Source organism: Equus asinus, chromosome 2 (assembly GCF_041296235.1).
Source record: "Equus asinus isolate D_3611 breed Donkey chromosome 2, EquAss-T2T_v2, whole genome shotgun sequence".
NCBI classification, from domain to species: Eukaryota; Metazoa; Chordata; class Mammalia; order Perissodactyla; family Equidae; genus Equus; species Equus asinus.
Window position 1 is genome coordinate 112,046,620 of NC_091791.1, and position 15,974 is coordinate 112,062,593.

Consider the following 15,974-nt stretch of genomic DNA (forward strand, 5'->3'; position numbering starts at 1 on the left):
AGTGCATCAAGAGCTCTCACTTACTTTATAGTGAAAGGCATCGGAGCGATTAATTCACTTGTTCATGAGCTTTGGATAAAGACCAGTTCAGAACCAGCTCTGCAACCTTTATCTGGGCAAGTGTGAGACCACGCATGGTCAACGACATGGTCTTGGGTTCTAGACACTCTGCGCTTAGGCTTAGGTTTTAAGCAGTTCTGGAGACCCAGCTGTGTTCTCTGGCCAAGTCCACGTGTGTGAGGGGCAATGAGGGGGAGCAGCAGGACACTGGCCAGGCTGGCTGAAGGATGGCTCTGCCTAGCTCTTCCATGAGGCCCTGGGGTACTCTCCTAGGACTCTGACCTGGGCAACCTCAACGGTTCCTTTGTCTTCATGATGCCAAGATTATCAAGATGGAGTAAGATTGTTTCCCCCTGTGCTTTTTATTGAAATTCAGCATACAAGAGATAACAGCACAAATCACAACTATTCTGCTCAATAACTTTTCACAAACTGCACACACCTGTTGCCAGGATGACATTTTTGACACATCAACCATTACATTTATGGTATTTCTTTTTCTCCCTTTGCCATTTCTCCTGTTCAGACAGTGAAGCCACACTGCAATCATCACCTTAGGGGAGAGATGTGACAGCAAAAGGTGGTAAAGTCTTTAGGCTTTTGTGTTACAAAAGTCTACACCAGGGGTCCACAAACATTTTCTGCAGAGGGCCAGATAGTGAATATTTTTGGCTTTGTTGGCTATGCAGTCTCTGTTGCAACTACTCAACTCTGCCAATTAGCACAAGAGCAGCTAGAGACAATATATAAACAAAAGGGCATGGCTGCCTGCCAATAAAATTTTATTTACAAAACCAAGTGCTGGGGCAGATTTGGTCCACAGGCCATAGTTTGCCAGCTCCTGGTCTACATTAATGTGTTAGAGAAAACATCTGGAGTAAGAGGAAAGGTTCCCCTCATACCTCTGTATCCACAACATTCACTCTAGACATCTTCACCTGGAGTGGAGTCTGCCTTGAGAGATGATATACACTCGTGGCCCCAGAGAGTTTGATCTCCAAGTCAGGAAACAGGAAAACCTCTCTAAGGTTTATGGAATCTGAGAACAGAGGCACCTTTTGTTCTTTTTCCTGCCCAGAGCACCAGGGAGGCAGCTGAACCTCAGAGAAATGATGGCATGGCATATTTAGGTAGATCAAGCCTCAGACAGTCTCCCCGAGAGTCCTGGGCCTAAGGGCCAAGTGTAAACAGATGAGTGGATTCCTGTTTCACAAAGCACGGTGTGGAAGGAACAGAGAGAGGTTGGCCCTGAAGAGCCACATAGACCAGCAGGAGGGACATCTTCTCTGCAGCAGGCAAGTTGCCATGGCTGGGACCAGAGAAGGGGTGGGTAAGGCAGCAGATGCTGGATGGTGAGAAGTTACGTGTTGAACTGTATCCTTTCTCAAATTCCCACGCTGGAGTCCTAACCTCCAGGGCCTCAGAATGTGACCTTATTTGGCAATAGGACCCCTGCAGATGTAATTCGCGATGATGAAGTCACACTGGAGCAGGGTGAGCTCCTAATCCAAAATGACCAGTGGTGTTATAAAAAGAGGAAATCTGGAGACAGATACACACAGGGAGAACGCCACGGGAAGAGGAGGGCAGAGATTAGAGTGATGCTTTTACACTCTACGAAACGCCCAAGATTGCCAGCCAACCACCAGAAGTTAGAGGAGAGGCACGGAAGAGATTCTCCCTCACAGCCCCCAGAAGGAACCAACCCTTCCAACACCTTGATCTTGGGCTTCTAGCCTCCAGAACTGGGAGAGAATAAGTTTCTATTGTTTGTGCCACTACCCAGTTGGAGGTAGTTTGTTACGGCAGCTCTAGGAGACGAAGACACCACAATGTCACAAGGACCAGGTGCATCCTCACTGAACATCTTTAGATGCAAACTCAGGACAAATGGGGCAAAAACTCCCAAAGTGATTAGGAATCCAACATGGACTAGAATGGAGTTCAAAACACAAATTAGGTTGGTTTCTAGAAAAATAAAGGAAGCTATGTTTCCTACATACATTAGGGTGTGGACTGAGATTAGCGCAAGTCATGTAATTAACCTCCTGAGTTGTCATCAAGCTTTATTTTAGCTTCTGTTGCATCCATCGTTATCTACTGACTCTTATATGCCAACTACCTTTATGTCTCACAGCAGGTGGGTGGAGAGGAGATTAGATATGACAGAAGAGGGGCCGGCCTGGTGGTGCAGCAGTTAAGTTCACATGTTCTGCTTCTCAGCAGCCCTGGGGTTTGCCGGTTCGGATCCCGGGTGCGGACATGGCACTGCTTGGCAAAAAGCCATGCTGTGGTAGGCATCCCATGTATAAAGTAGAGGAAGATGGGCATGGATGTTAGCTCAGGGCCAGTCTTCCTCAGCAAAAAGAGGAGGATTGGCAGTAGTTAGCTCAGGGCTAATCTTCCTCAAAAAAAAAAAAAAAAAGATATGACAGAAGAGAACTCCTAGATCCAGCAGAAAGTGGGCCTGGAAGGGGGCAGCCCATGGGATACCACATGTGCCTCAGGATGCTTCCCCCTGAACTTTGGTTATTCTGTTTCTTCTCCCTGTCCACTTCTCCCACAGCAAGTCCCCTTTCACTGCCCCCATCTTCCTAGCTGCCCCATCTTCCCCATCTCCCACACTAACTCTCTGCCCATTCTTAAGGCCACCTCCACTCTGCACCTGTTTTCCTTTCCTACTTGGAGCCTCTACTGACCCTGCTTGGTCTTTGCTATGCTGCTTATCACCAACCTGGTGAAATGGTGAGCTGGGTTCCTGTCTGCCTCCTATTCTTCTGCAGCCTCCGGCAGAGAAACTTGCACAGGTTGATCTCTAATAAACAGACGTTAGCCTGAATTGAACTATTTTATCAGAATTTATCTTAAAATGACCAAAAGAGAAAGTGATGTCAGAGAAGATGGTGGAGCAAGGAAGCACCAGGAATCCCTTTCATCGAGACAACAAGCATGTTGGCAAAGACTCTTTGAAGTAACTATTTTGAAACTCTGGAGTTGATTTGAAAGCTTGCAGCCTCCAGGAGAAAGCCTGGCTGATAAGCTGTGGTTACTTTTGGTCAGCTTCAAGCTCTTGTGTAGTAGTGGCTGTCTGTCTTCCACATCCCAGCCTCACAGAGGGCAGCTGCGCTCGCATTCCCAGTGTGGCTTGCTGGAGCCAGGGCAGAAAATATCCTTCAAACATCTGGGTTCTGGGTTTTAACTGCTCAGTGCTGCTTTTGATTTCTGAGGTGCAGATACAGAGACTGGCCATCATTGTTGCAACCCCTACCAGCTTAAGTTGCTTCCTGGGAATTTCAATGAGTAATACATTTTTTCCCTCTTTTTTCCCCTTTTGGGAGCCAGATATTTATGGATTAAGTCATTCAATAGCAACTGCACATATGGGAAAATTTAGAAAGCCACCTGGGATGCCCAAGGAAAGATGAAGGTTCAGAAAAGGCCTGAGAAGACCTTATGCTTTCACTTCAGGTTGATCCCCAGCACAAAGAAACCTTTCAACAACAAATAAACAGCAAATCCTGGGAAGAGGAGATGCTGATTTCCAGAGTTATATTATAAGATTCAAACGTCCAACAAAAACATCACAAGGCATACAAAGAAACAGGAAAGTATGGCTCATTCAAAGGAACAAAATACATTGGCAGAAACTGTGCCCAAGGAAGCCCAAATGTTGGGCTTACTAGACAAAGACTTTAGAACAACTGTCTTAAAGATGCTCAAAGTGCTAAAGGAAGACACAGACAAAGACAGGAAAATGATGTATGAAATAAATGAGAATATCAATAAAGAGGGAGAAATTATAGAAAGGAAACAAAAATAAATTCTGGAGTTGAAAAGTACAGTAACTGAAACAAAAAATTCACAAGGTGGGTTCAAAAGCAGATTTGAGCAGGCAGCAGAATCAGCAAATCTGAATATAGGACAACTGAAATGATTGAGTCTGGGGAAGAAAAGAAAAAAGGAAGAAAAGTGAACAGAGGGGATCTATGGGAAACCACTAACAGAACCAACAGATGCATTAAAAGTCTCAAAAGGAGAAGAGAGAAAGGAGAAGAGAGATTATTTGAAGAAATAATGGCTGAAAATTTCCCAAATTTGAAGAACAACATGAATCTACAAACCCAAGTAGCTCAACAAAGTCCAAGTAGGGTAAATTCTATTTGACACATTGAGACACATTATAATTAAACCGTCAAAGGCAAAGAGAGAATCTGGAAAGCAGCAAGAGAGAAGCAACACATCACATATAAGAGATCCTCAATAAATTATGATCCTATTTCCCATCAGAAACCTTAGAGGCCAGAAGGTAGTGGGTTCATACACTCAAAGCTCTCAAAGAAGAAAAAAATCTATCAACTCAGAATCCCATACCCAGCAAAACTGTTCAAAAATGAGGGAGAAATTAGGACATTCCCAGATAAGCAAAAGCTGGAGAAGTTTTTTACCACCAAACCTGCCCTAAAGGGAGTCCTTCAAGTTCAAATGAAAGGATACTAGACGGAGACTTGAAGTCACATGAAAAATTAAAGGTCTCCAGTCAAACAGGCATGATGCTAAGTTTTGTCAGTACAAGGTACTAGAGAGACAGTAGACAAGGAACAGGCTTTTCTCTCTGGTTCTGGTATGTGATTTCTCTCAGGAGACTCTTGTGGTGGCCTGTGATGCATGCCACCACCTTGTAGGCAGCATCCATCCCAGAGGGCAGCTTCCAAGCACACCAACGCTTTGGGAAAATTCCCAGCCTGGTCTCAGATGCAGTTTCTCCCCACAGATAGCTTTCCCTGACACCCCTAAGTGTGACTTTTCAGAGTTCCACCAGCACAGCACTTCTGCCAACTTCTCCCTTATCCAGTGGGCCCTGGCTGCACCTTCTCCAAAAAAGCCCAAGGAATTTCAGCCCTGGGTGCATGTGTGAGGAGGGCACCCTTGTCCATATTTGTTCCTTCTTTGGGTGTCTGCCTCAGACCTGAAGATAGTGACAGATTCCTATATCTGTTCTTTCTGTCTTCTTTAGAGTTCTGTTTACCTCTTAGCAGATAATTCCCCATTACTCCAGTCACCTGTTATAGCTAATGCTTTTTTACATTAAAATTTCCCTGTTCAAAAAAGAATGAGAAAAAGAGTTGTTTTTTTTTTTTTCAGTTTTATTTTGGTCACTATCTTGAACAATGTGGGAAAAGAGGAAAAGCAATTCACGAGCATCGTGATTTGCTCCCTAAATCACTGCAGTGTCATAAGTCAGCCTGTGGCAGGAGCTGCACTCAGCTCACTCACGCATCACGACTGTGTCTATAATACAGCTCATCTGAGAGTTACTGTGACACCACAAAGGGCCTCCTGGGTATACACTGGTGCTGAGACAACAGAAACGGGCTCTCTACATATGCTATAAAGCAGAGGAGAATCTTTGTGGCAGAAGGTGTGCCTAATGAGGAGGTCCACAAATGGCTCACTGACAGAAGTTCTGTGGAAGAATTTGGAGAGGATCAACTTTACTAAGGAACCCACACCAAGCTTGAGTTGTATAGACACAAGGGCCTTGTGGAGATGCTGCGCTGGGGCTAGCAAACACAGTCAGGAGAGATCACGCTCCCAAAGTCTGAGGAGCAGAGGGCTGGGGTTCTCACTGTGAGAAGTTCCTCTGAGCCAAAGGCTGTAGATAAAATAAAAAGATGTTGAGGGGGCTGGCCCTGTGGCCAAGTAGTTAAGTTCGTGTGCTCCACTGCAGGCGGCCCAGTATTTCGTCAGTTTGAATCCTGGGCGCAGACATGGCACTGCTCATCAAATCACGCTGAGGCAGCGTCCCACATGCCACAACTAGAAGGACCCACAACTAAGAACATACAACTATGTACCTGGAGGGGTTTGGGGGGAAAAAGGAAAAAAAATAGAATATTTAAAAAAAAAAAGATGTTGAGGAAGATTAAACAACAGAACACAAGCTTGCCATGGCTAAATCGGAGGGTGGTAGAATAGAGCTGTCCATTTTTGAGAGCTAGAAGTAGGTCTGTGTCCTTCACTCAGCCCTTCCCACAAGGGCTGGAAGGCAAAGACAGGCCTGCCGGGCTCCACTGCACAGGCTCCAAGGCCCCACGAGGACTCACAGACATGCAAGGGGAGGTGTCAGCAAGGTGAAATCTCACCCGTCCCAAAATGAGGTATGGTCACCGGAGGACACGAGTGAGAAGCTGTAAGGATAGAGGCACTTTCACATAAACAATGGTCACAGGCTAATATGCCCAGAGGGCTCACACTCTGCCTGCTTGTTAGAACCAGAACCTCATTAAATCTGCACAAAGAATCAGAAGGGGTTCCTGACTGCATCCTTCAGATGAGGAAACCGAAGCTCCAACAAGTTAAATAACTGCTCAATGGGTTAGTCAGAGGTGGAAATAAGTGTGACCCACAAGAGCTCCTGGATGCAGCAGGAGCAGGTTGGGAAGGGGGTGCCCACCAGCTGGGGAGGCCAGCCAGACCCAACGACACATTTGGGTGTGACGGATTTTTCAAGATGCTTGCCCAATATCAATCCTCACTTTTTATTTGTACTCTATTAGGAGTTTCTAAACATGAATAAAGTAGAAGTTTAGATACAAAACCAAATGCCTTGAACAGGCACTTCACAAGAAAGGATGGCAAATACAGACACAAACAGAGGCTCAGCCTCATTCCTTATGAAGGAGCTGCAAATAAAACCGTCAGCGAGATATCGCTACCCACCCACCAGAACGGCCCAAATGGAAAAGACTGACAACAGCGAGCGTTGGTGAGGCTGGGGAGGCAACTGGAAGCTTACCGCGCTCAGGGCAGTGGAGATGGCACAGCCGTTCGGCCAGATTGGGGCCTCATTTGGTCACACACATGCACACTAGAAGCCAATGACTCCCTCCCGCTGTGCCAACATGCTCCTGCATGCGTGCTTAAACGTGCTCTATCGTGATGAGCAGTGCTGTGCTGGGGCCACAGCACAGGATAGGTGCACTTTTCTGTATGTTATTCCTTAACAAAGATGTTTAAAAATAAGGCAAAGAATAAAGTAGAAAGGCTTTGGTGAGAAACTGGAAGTGTTGAGAAAAAGTTAAGCTCCTCTGCATCTCCTGCAGGGCAGGAGAACCTCTGGCCAGGTAAGGGTCCAAAGAGCCCTGGGCAGACCCCACGGCTGAGCAGGGAGGCAGCAAAGGTTTGCTGAGATGAACAGGATCGCACAGCGGCAGATATGCCCTTCCTTGGAAGCGACGGACACGTAGAATCGAGGTGGGAGGAAGAGAAAGATGCTAGCTGAGTGAGACTTTTTATTTTTTGGCTCTGCTGTATTCAGTGAAGACATATGGAAGATAAAGTCACACAGTGGTTCACCGTCCAGAGACACAGTGAGCTCAGTGGAGAGCCGACAGTTCCATCGCTAGCACCATGAGCTCCAATGAGCCAGCTGGGCACGGGTACCCGATTTCAGAAGTGGTGCAGGGCTGCTAACGTCCCTGCAGGATAGCAGATGCCTTAGTTTTCCGGCCTCTTCTGAAAGGTATCCAAACTTAGGCTCAAGTGTAGAAGACTAGATTTTTAAAAACTACCCATGTGAACACCAGGTCACTGGCATATTGAAAGCACACATATGGGGGTTTCGCTGTAGAAAAAGCCATTACAGGCCTATAACTTCACTCCCCTCATCCTTCCACAGGGTCTTAGGAAGCTATCCGCTTTCCTTTCCGACGCTCACGGGGCAACTGTGTGCGGTGAGCCAGATGCTATCCTGGTTCTATGCTCCCCTTGCCTTCCCATCCTTCTCATGCTCTGACAGAGCTGGCTCATTACACAAGAACATCTGAGCCTTTTCTCCCCACCCTACTCCCAGTCTTCTCCCAGACACAAGCCTCCTGATGGGGTACCACAATTTGAATTAGAGGTCAACTTTCTGCCTTGTAGTATTTTGGTGAAAACTCCCACTGACAGTGACACAAATGATGGCAGGAAAGCATGAGCCTGGGAAACTGGATTAAAAATACAGATGGTCGGGGGCCGGCCCTGTGGCCTAATGGTTAAGTTCAAAGCACTCTGCTTCAGCACTTTCACAGGTTCGGATCCTGGGTGCAGACCTACACCACTCATCAGCCAGGCTGTGGTGGTGACCCACATACAAAATAGAGGAAGACTGGCACAGATGTTAGCTCAGGGCTAATCTTCTTCAAGCAAAAAAAGAGGAAGATTGGCAACAAATGTTAGCTCAGGGCTAATCTTCTTCAGCAGCAAACCACAAAAAAACCCCAAAAAACCAAACATGGATGGTCCCTAAGGCCTCAATGTCAGCTGGCAAGAAATAAAAATTCCAATAGCTGTAAAGAACCAAGACTAGAAAAAAAAAAAAGGGAGGTGACTCTCTTGCCAGTATTTTTGGACAGTGAATAAACCAGCTGCAGAAGACGGGAAAGGGGCCAGGAATATAAAATGAAGGGGGTGGGGAGAGGGCGGTGGGAGCTTTCCAAGTCCAAGAATGTACATAGCAGTGAGATTTGGACATCCTCAGGAAATCTCAAGGCAGCGAGCCTTGTGATTTAAGGAGTGAGCCGGGGAGAAGACATTGTTTTGGTCAGAGCTTGGCTCTGGGGTCTCGATCAGCTGTGCTTTGTAAGAATCACCACATCAGGCCATTCTGCAAAAGCAGGCTGACAGCCACTGCCTGGACTTCATAAAACACTGTCTGCATCCTGCATCTCCCTGGGAAGCTCCCGGGACGCTGCTAAACCACCCACCCAAGGCCAGCCCTTCTCTTCCCATTCACGTGGGGTGGCTCCAGGAAGGTGGGAAACCTTGTAGAAAACTACAGGGGAAAAAGAGTCTGTTGCTTCTGTTCAGAACAGGAAATAGAGCTCCACTCTTATTGCGAAAGCTTGGACAGACTATCAAGGCGTAAATATTATAGGAGCAAAAACATATTGTTTCTCTCAATTGGGATAAACAAGGCCGGGGTATGTTTTGGAGCTTGTTCTTGAGAGGGTGCCAAGCACTCTAGCTGTGAGCTACAACCTCTCTGGGGCAAGGTGGGCACAGGGGAAGAAGGCCCTCACGTGCAGGGGACCTGGAGCCCATCCTCTGACCGTTCACAGCATTTGGGCCTCAGGGAGGTGAGATGGTACAGAGGAAAGGGCCTACCTGGTGATCAATCTTCTTGGCATAATAATTTACAATAACCTTTGTGTTTCAGGGGAAAAAACAATATTACATGTGAGTTTGGGGGCATTGGAAGAGCACAAAAATGCTTTTTCTCAGCAAGCATGCATCCAGGCAGTAAGGCAGGCAGCACGTGTTATGGAGGGCTGCTCTGCTGCAGGCATGGAAGGGAGAATGCTGCCCAAACCTCGAAGGCCAGTGAGGAGGATAAAGTAAAAACAAGTGAGCAAATACGTCATTACAAATCGTTAGAATATGTGCAACATTAACAAAGGGTGCTGAGAGAGAGTGTAAAGCAGGCACTCACCTCATGCAAGGTGGTCAGGGCAGGAGGCCTGTCTGAGGAGAAGACATTTACCTTGAGACCCTAAGAGGGGAAAAGACAAGTTGGGGAGAGAAAGGAGCCCTGCGGAAGGCTTGGAGGTTGGAGCACTGTGTCTAGGAACACAAAGGAGGCTTCAAGGCTGTAGTGGGTTGAAGGGTGGTCCTTCCCTACGCTCCCAGAGATAAGCCCACCCAGAACCTACGAATGTGATCTTAATTGGAAAAAATGTCTTGCTAGATATAATAAAGGATCTCTTAATTATGAGATGAGACCATCCTGAATTAGGGTGGTCTTTAAATTCAATAATAAGTGTCCTTAGAAGAGAAGAGAGAGTGAGAAGACACACAGAGAAGAGGACCATGTGAAGATGGAGGCAGAGGTTGGAGTGGTAAGTATACAAGGCAAAGAATGCCAAAGCCACCAGAAGCCAGGGCAGAGGCATGGAATGGATTCTCCTCCAGAGTTTTGTGAAGGAATCAATCCTGCCAACACCTTGATTTCAGACTCTGGTTTCAAGAGCTGTGAGAAGATAAACTTCTGTGGCTTTAAGACACCAAGTTGTGGTAGTTTATTATGGCAGTCACAGAAAACTAATACAGAGGCCACGGTCAGGAGTATGGATTTTATTCTAAGTGCAGCAGGAAATGACCAAAAGGGCCAAAGGAGGAAGAAATATAATTGGATTTATGCTTAAGTGGATCTCTCTGGCTTTGCGTGGAGAATGAATTTGGTGGGGTAGGGTGGGGGGTAGCAAGTGGGAGACCCATAAACCCCTCAGCTGCCTACGTGTGGGAGGCCTACAAATTCCCTCATTCCTCAATGATAAGACTTAGGAAGAGGGGCAAGGAGAGATAAAGTTCATGACCAACACTGGGTGGGGGGGGGGGGGGGGGCACCTGATAAAGTAGAGGAAGGAAAGAAGATTTTTATAACAACTTTGGGATTTCTAGAACAGCCTTTCCCTGGGGCCACTGGGTCTGGGGGGATGGGGTGAGGATCCCACATATGAAATCTCACAGCAGACCAGGGAAGTTATGCTAACATGGCTCTCTGAACTACAGGGTCTTCAGAAGCCCCCCATCACAAAACACCCCTGCGGTATCCTAGAGCAACCACAAATAGGCAGGGCAGAAAGCAGCTGGGGTGGAGACGGTGAGTACAGCAGAGTCATGGGGGGCAGCCAGTTGCATCCAATGGGAGAAACTGAGACCCAGAGAAGAGAAGGGTCTTCCTTGAGGTCACATGACCAATAACCAATGAAATGAGTAGCAGATTCCAAACCCAGAGCTCTCACCTCAGGGCCAGAGGTGGAACTATTTTAACTTCATCAGAGAGCAATGTAAAAGCTGAGACCACTCTTTACTAATTTCTCATCATTTAGCTAAATAGGTTTTCTAACCTAGCCATCTGCGATGGTGAATTTTATGTGTCAACTTGACTGGCCACAGGATGCCCAGATTAAACATTTCTGGGTGTGTCTGTGAGTGTGTTTCTGGATGAGAACAGCATTTGAATCAGCAGACTCAGTAGATTGCCCTCCCCATGGAGGTGGGCATCATTCAATCCATCGAGGATCTGAATAGAACAAAAGGCAGAAGGAGGAGGAATTTTCTACCTGCCCACGCCCCCAATCCCAGCTTCTATTTGTGCTGGGACATATCCTCTCATCTTTTCCTGTCCTCTGACTGGGGTTTACACCATCAGCTCCCCTGGTTCTCAGGCCCTCAGACTTGGACTGACTTACAACACCAGCTTTCCTGGGCCTCCAGCTAGTGGACAGCAGACCGTGTGACTCTACATACATGTCCTATTGGTTCTTTTTCTCTGGAGAATCCTAATACAGCACCTATGCTTTTAATTAAGATGTCATTCCTAAAAGATTAAATACCTACCTACCTACTATGTGTCAGGCACTCTGCTGGGTGTTAGTGGGAAAAGTTTTCATAAGACAAAATATACGGTACCCATTCTGATAGCACTCCTGGGAAACAACAGTGTTCTGCCATGGACTAAACTGGGAGCTCAAGTTTTCCTTTAATCCAGAGGTTCTCAACCTTGGCTGGCTACTGGAATCACTTGGGGAGATCTGAAACCTCTGTTCCTGGGTCCCACCCCCAGAGTGTGGGCTGTAGCCTGGGCATCAGGATTTTTAAGCACAAGAGGGATTTGCTAATTATTCATCAACAAGACTTAATTGTGGATATAAAGCTTTTTTTAAAAAAAATGAGTGACTGGTCTTTTTTTTTTCCCCCTCCCCAAAGCCCCAGGACACAGGTGTATATTCTAGTTGTAAGTCCTTCTAGTTCTTCTATGTGAGCCACAGCCACAGCATGGCTACTGACAGACGAGTAGCCTGGGTCTGTGCTTGGGAACTGAACCCGCGCTGCTGAAGTGGAGCGCGCTGAACTTTAACCGCTAGGCCATCAGGGCTGGCTCTAAAGCATTGCTTTTCAGTCATGATTTCTAACTTGCTCATTTTCAAAATTAATGTGATGCAGCTGATGGCATACAAGACCTAAAACAGACCATTTAAAGAAATATTAAAAATGAGAAATTTCAAGACAAGAAGAGAAACAATCTGTGGTGAAGGAATTATAATTGAGCACAAAACCTAGCCCTAAATTTTTCAGAGCAAATGAGCAAAGGTGAACAGGAAGGGTCATGGTGCCATGACAGTTGATAAAAGGAAGCCTATGAGGATAAACACCCCCAAAACTACTTTCTGTCAAATAGTTCTAAGAGGACAGGTGAGAAATATCTGGATGAGTAAGGCAGCTAAACCCACAGACGCCTTGTGACTAATCAATGGCCAAGGTGCTCCGAAGTCAGCTAACCGCCAATTTGAAGGAGGACCTCTCTTTCCTGAAGGTCTCTGGGCTTCCCTGGAATGACCCTCAAATAAGGAAGCCGGGAAGCAGGCCAGAAGGGACTGTTATCCAGCTGTCTCGGGAAACCTTTCTACCAAAGCCCATGCAAGGAACAAGAAGCCAGTTCACCACAGGACTTAACCGTGTCCATGTTCACAGAATGCTCTGTTTAAGCGGAGAGCCATCTGATAGACACAGTGTGCCTGCACCCTGGACCTTTGGTTCAAGTTCATTTTCCTTAAGCTCAGATTCTCAGCAGGCGACAGACTCTGCTTTGGGTAAGGCAGTGAGAGCTGCAGTTCAGAAACCCCGATCAAGGCACCCTAGAGGATGCCTGGTCAAGGGGGACTTACGGGGGGTTGTCACATTTCCTCTGCCGGAAGCGGGCTCCTGTCCCACACGTCCGGCTGCACATGCTCCAGGCACCCCATGGACTCCAGTCTCCGTCCACGTGCTCCGGGATGGGCGTCTTGCTCACGCACTCCCCGGCGCGGCACCACTGAAACACAGGAGGGTGGGCCGTGGGCCCAGGGGCACTCAGCTCGAGTGAGGCAGACCCGCTCACTCACCACAGAACTGCAATTCCTTGCATGTGAACAAACACCGTCCCACCAAAAATCGATGTTTGTAATTTACATAAAAGTGGGCTACTTCAGAGTGTGCATGTTTGCTAACTCCAGCGACATTCCTTACTTACTCTATCTGACACCTACATCCTTCTGGGGTTTGGATTTTGCTCTGAACTTTCACATGGGATGTGCTCCATCGGGTTTCTCAACTCCCAGGAAAAGGATTAATTCACATGGCTCATGAAGAGGCCTGAGCTTGTGCAAACTTTGCTTTATATGAGTGTCTCTCGCTGGAAGGCAGCATTTCCTGGCTTGGTGGTTTTGAACTTCAGAGTTGGGTCTGGTGCTTGGAGACAACACAGTTGGCTCTATGTGGGTGAGCTTGGGCTCTTTCTGAGGATAAGAGAAAGCCAATCCTCTAAAACAGAATTTCCCAAGGTGTGCGGCACATACCCTGGGGCAGGAGAGGTGATGAGGTGGCTCCCATCACAGCATCTCAATTCCTGCAATAAGACTAAGGAGAAGGTCTCAGACTGTGGCTGCCGGCCCTGAACACTCTCTTCTCTAACGCTCACCCTTCTCTCCTGTTCATGAAGATCAGGTCACAGGTTCACTCTCTTAACCTCTAGCTAGAATCAGATAATGTTGTTCTCAGTGAATCCATTTCACAATAGCCTTTGCGTATGGCAGGTGCTCCTGTTTTTCCATTTATAGTCTACTGATATAAAAGCTTTCCTTTTAAGTAAATTCACTTATGTGACAAAAGGAGTTAATTTAACAAAAATATTAAGTTAATGATTCTTGTAAGAGAAAAATGGAGAGAGGTGATGTAGGTGGCCCTCTGTACCCAGAGTGGGCTCTGTGGGCACTTCTGGGGTGGCCCAGGGCATGTTCAGGGGCTCCTGAGTATTGTGCAGACCACCTTTCAGGATAGGTTCCCAATGCCCTGGAGACGTGGGGCTGCCCACTAGGGGCAGTGAGAGGTGGGGGTTACCTTGTCTGCCCCACACTCCGTGCCGTCCAGGGGAGGGTCCAGCTTGGTCTTGCAAGATGTATCTCCTTCCACCAGGCACCAAAGTCCAGCGCACATCAGATGCTGCTGACAAGGGAAGGAACATAACTACCGAGAACACCGCACACAGGTCACAGCTGGGGTCAGAAGGTGGGGCCAAGTGACCATTTTGGATTTGGAATTTGAAATGTGACGGGGAGAGGGAAGGTCATGAATCTGAATGTCAAAAAAATAGGTACATCATTTCAACTGGTTCATTTAGCTCAACAAAATTCCGTACATTTCCTCCTAGGAGGGCTTGTCTCGTGGGGATTCAGTTCAGCAGTTCCAGCACCAGCTACTGAAGGCCTAGGAGGTGTCTGGAGCAGGGCGCAGGCTGGGAGCCATTAACATACAGGCACCTTCCATTTATGTGGGAAGGTATAAGGCAGATACCCATGGGTCACACAGAGCACACAGCAAAAGAATCTCATCAAGTGAGCCTTATCATGGAGGGTAGCCGTTACACAGGCCCAAAGCGAGAGCCTGGAGGGTAATAAAGGGCTCAGGGTCCCCATGGGGTTAAAGAGGCAACCGCAATGCTCCCTGTGGTCACCTGTTTTCTAGCTCAACTGAGCTGTGTGTAATTTCTTATAGTATTTCACCTAGAGAATTTCTTAACATACACAAGTATACAATTAAAATAATTCTACTAAAACAGGAATAGGCATTTAAAAACACGGAGTCCCATTGTGTTAGTAGGAAACTTGGACACGGGCAAAGTGCTCAGAATGAGCACTTTATCAATTTACCAAAATAACTAAAGCAGACATGGCCAGTGTCCTCCTTGTCTGCCTCGGTCTTCCCTGCAGGACTCAGGGAGACAGTGTCCTCACATACGGCCTTCTGTTTCCTGAGCCTGCCTGCTGGAGGCCGTTCTCTGGTCACAGAGCAACCCTTGACCACAAGGATGGGGGCTGGATACTCCCGCCCCCCTGGGTGGGATGGCTCTGAGGCAAGTTCCACACGCCTCCCGGAGGGTCCCAGTGGGTGGCCCTGTTGCCCACATCATTGCCTGCCCACCAGTGCACCTTTCCTGACTCTCCTCCCCCTGCTCTCACTTCTCTGCGCCCTCACAGTGCTTCCTGGGATCACTTCCCAGATAAACTACTTGCACCCAAATCCTCGCCTCGTGGTCTGAAAATTGAGAACAGATGTACCTAAGGCTCTTTTAAAGACACAGTACTTCCAGGATGCCAAACCCAATCACGGCAAAAAGGCTCAGCTGGAGCGGGGAGATATCACCCTCCAGGCCGTGGCTGGGGGACCTGCGGGTGCATGTCAGGCAGGGTGAGCATCAGGGGGTCCCCTTGCACAGCTCCAGGCAGTCACAGCAGACTCGCAAAGGGTGTGCCCTGCTCAGTTCAGAGTCTAATGTTCCAAGTAATCTCAAACATCTGCATAGGATAGATGTGCAACTGTGCTGTCTAAAGGAAAAAGTGTTTAGAAGTTGAAGGGACAAAAATAAAAGAGAAAAAGGGAAGGAAAGCAGAGCTGGAGAGGCTTTGACAAAGCGCTAAGCCCACAGCTCTTACTCATTTTTCAAGTATCTCGGAGCTGCTCTGGCCCTTAAAGAAGTTGATGACTGAAGTAGAATACTGTGCATCTGGGTTCAGGAAAGCCCCCACGTTCCCATTATTGTTCATCTCTCAATGGAATGATAAAATGATGAGAGCCTGAGTGCAGCACCAGCTGGTCCCAGAAAGACTGACGGCACTTCATTAAATGTTTGATTTCATGCACTTTGACCCAAGAGCTCTTCGAGAGTGTGGTGTCAGTGAGTGGACACGTGTTCACGAGACAAGGCTGACCCGGGAAGTGAATTTATGGGGCAGGCGTGTTTGGGATTAGGAGACATAAGTGCCCCATCAGGAGACAGGGAAAGAAAGTGGTGTAAACTGTTTACTATGCACTTTATAGACAGCACTTTCTCATAA

General features: G+C 47.3%; 1 protein-coding gene across 5 annotated transcripts in view; it reads right to left on the minus strand.

Moving 5' to 3' along the window:
• The window catches only part of ADAMTS17 (ADAM metallopeptidase with thrombospondin type 1 motif 17), a 339,534-nt gene that overhangs the window by 115,644 nt on the left and 207,916 nt on the right, over positions 1 to 15,974 (minus strand). For 3 of the 5 annotated variants that reach the window (XM_070496403.1, XM_070496400.1, XM_070496412.1), the window contains exons 11-12: positions 13,981 to 14,085; positions 12,771 to 12,916 (exon numbers count right to left, since the gene is read on the minus strand). In XM_070496403.1, the coding sequence (XP_070352504.1) occupies positions 12,771 to 12,916; positions 13,981 to 14,085 (251 nt within the window). The remainder of the gene's footprint in view (positions 1 to 12,770; positions 12,917 to 13,980; positions 14,086 to 15,974) is intronic. The other 2 variants (XM_070496410.1, XM_044762847.2) reach the window with 1 other exon arrangement.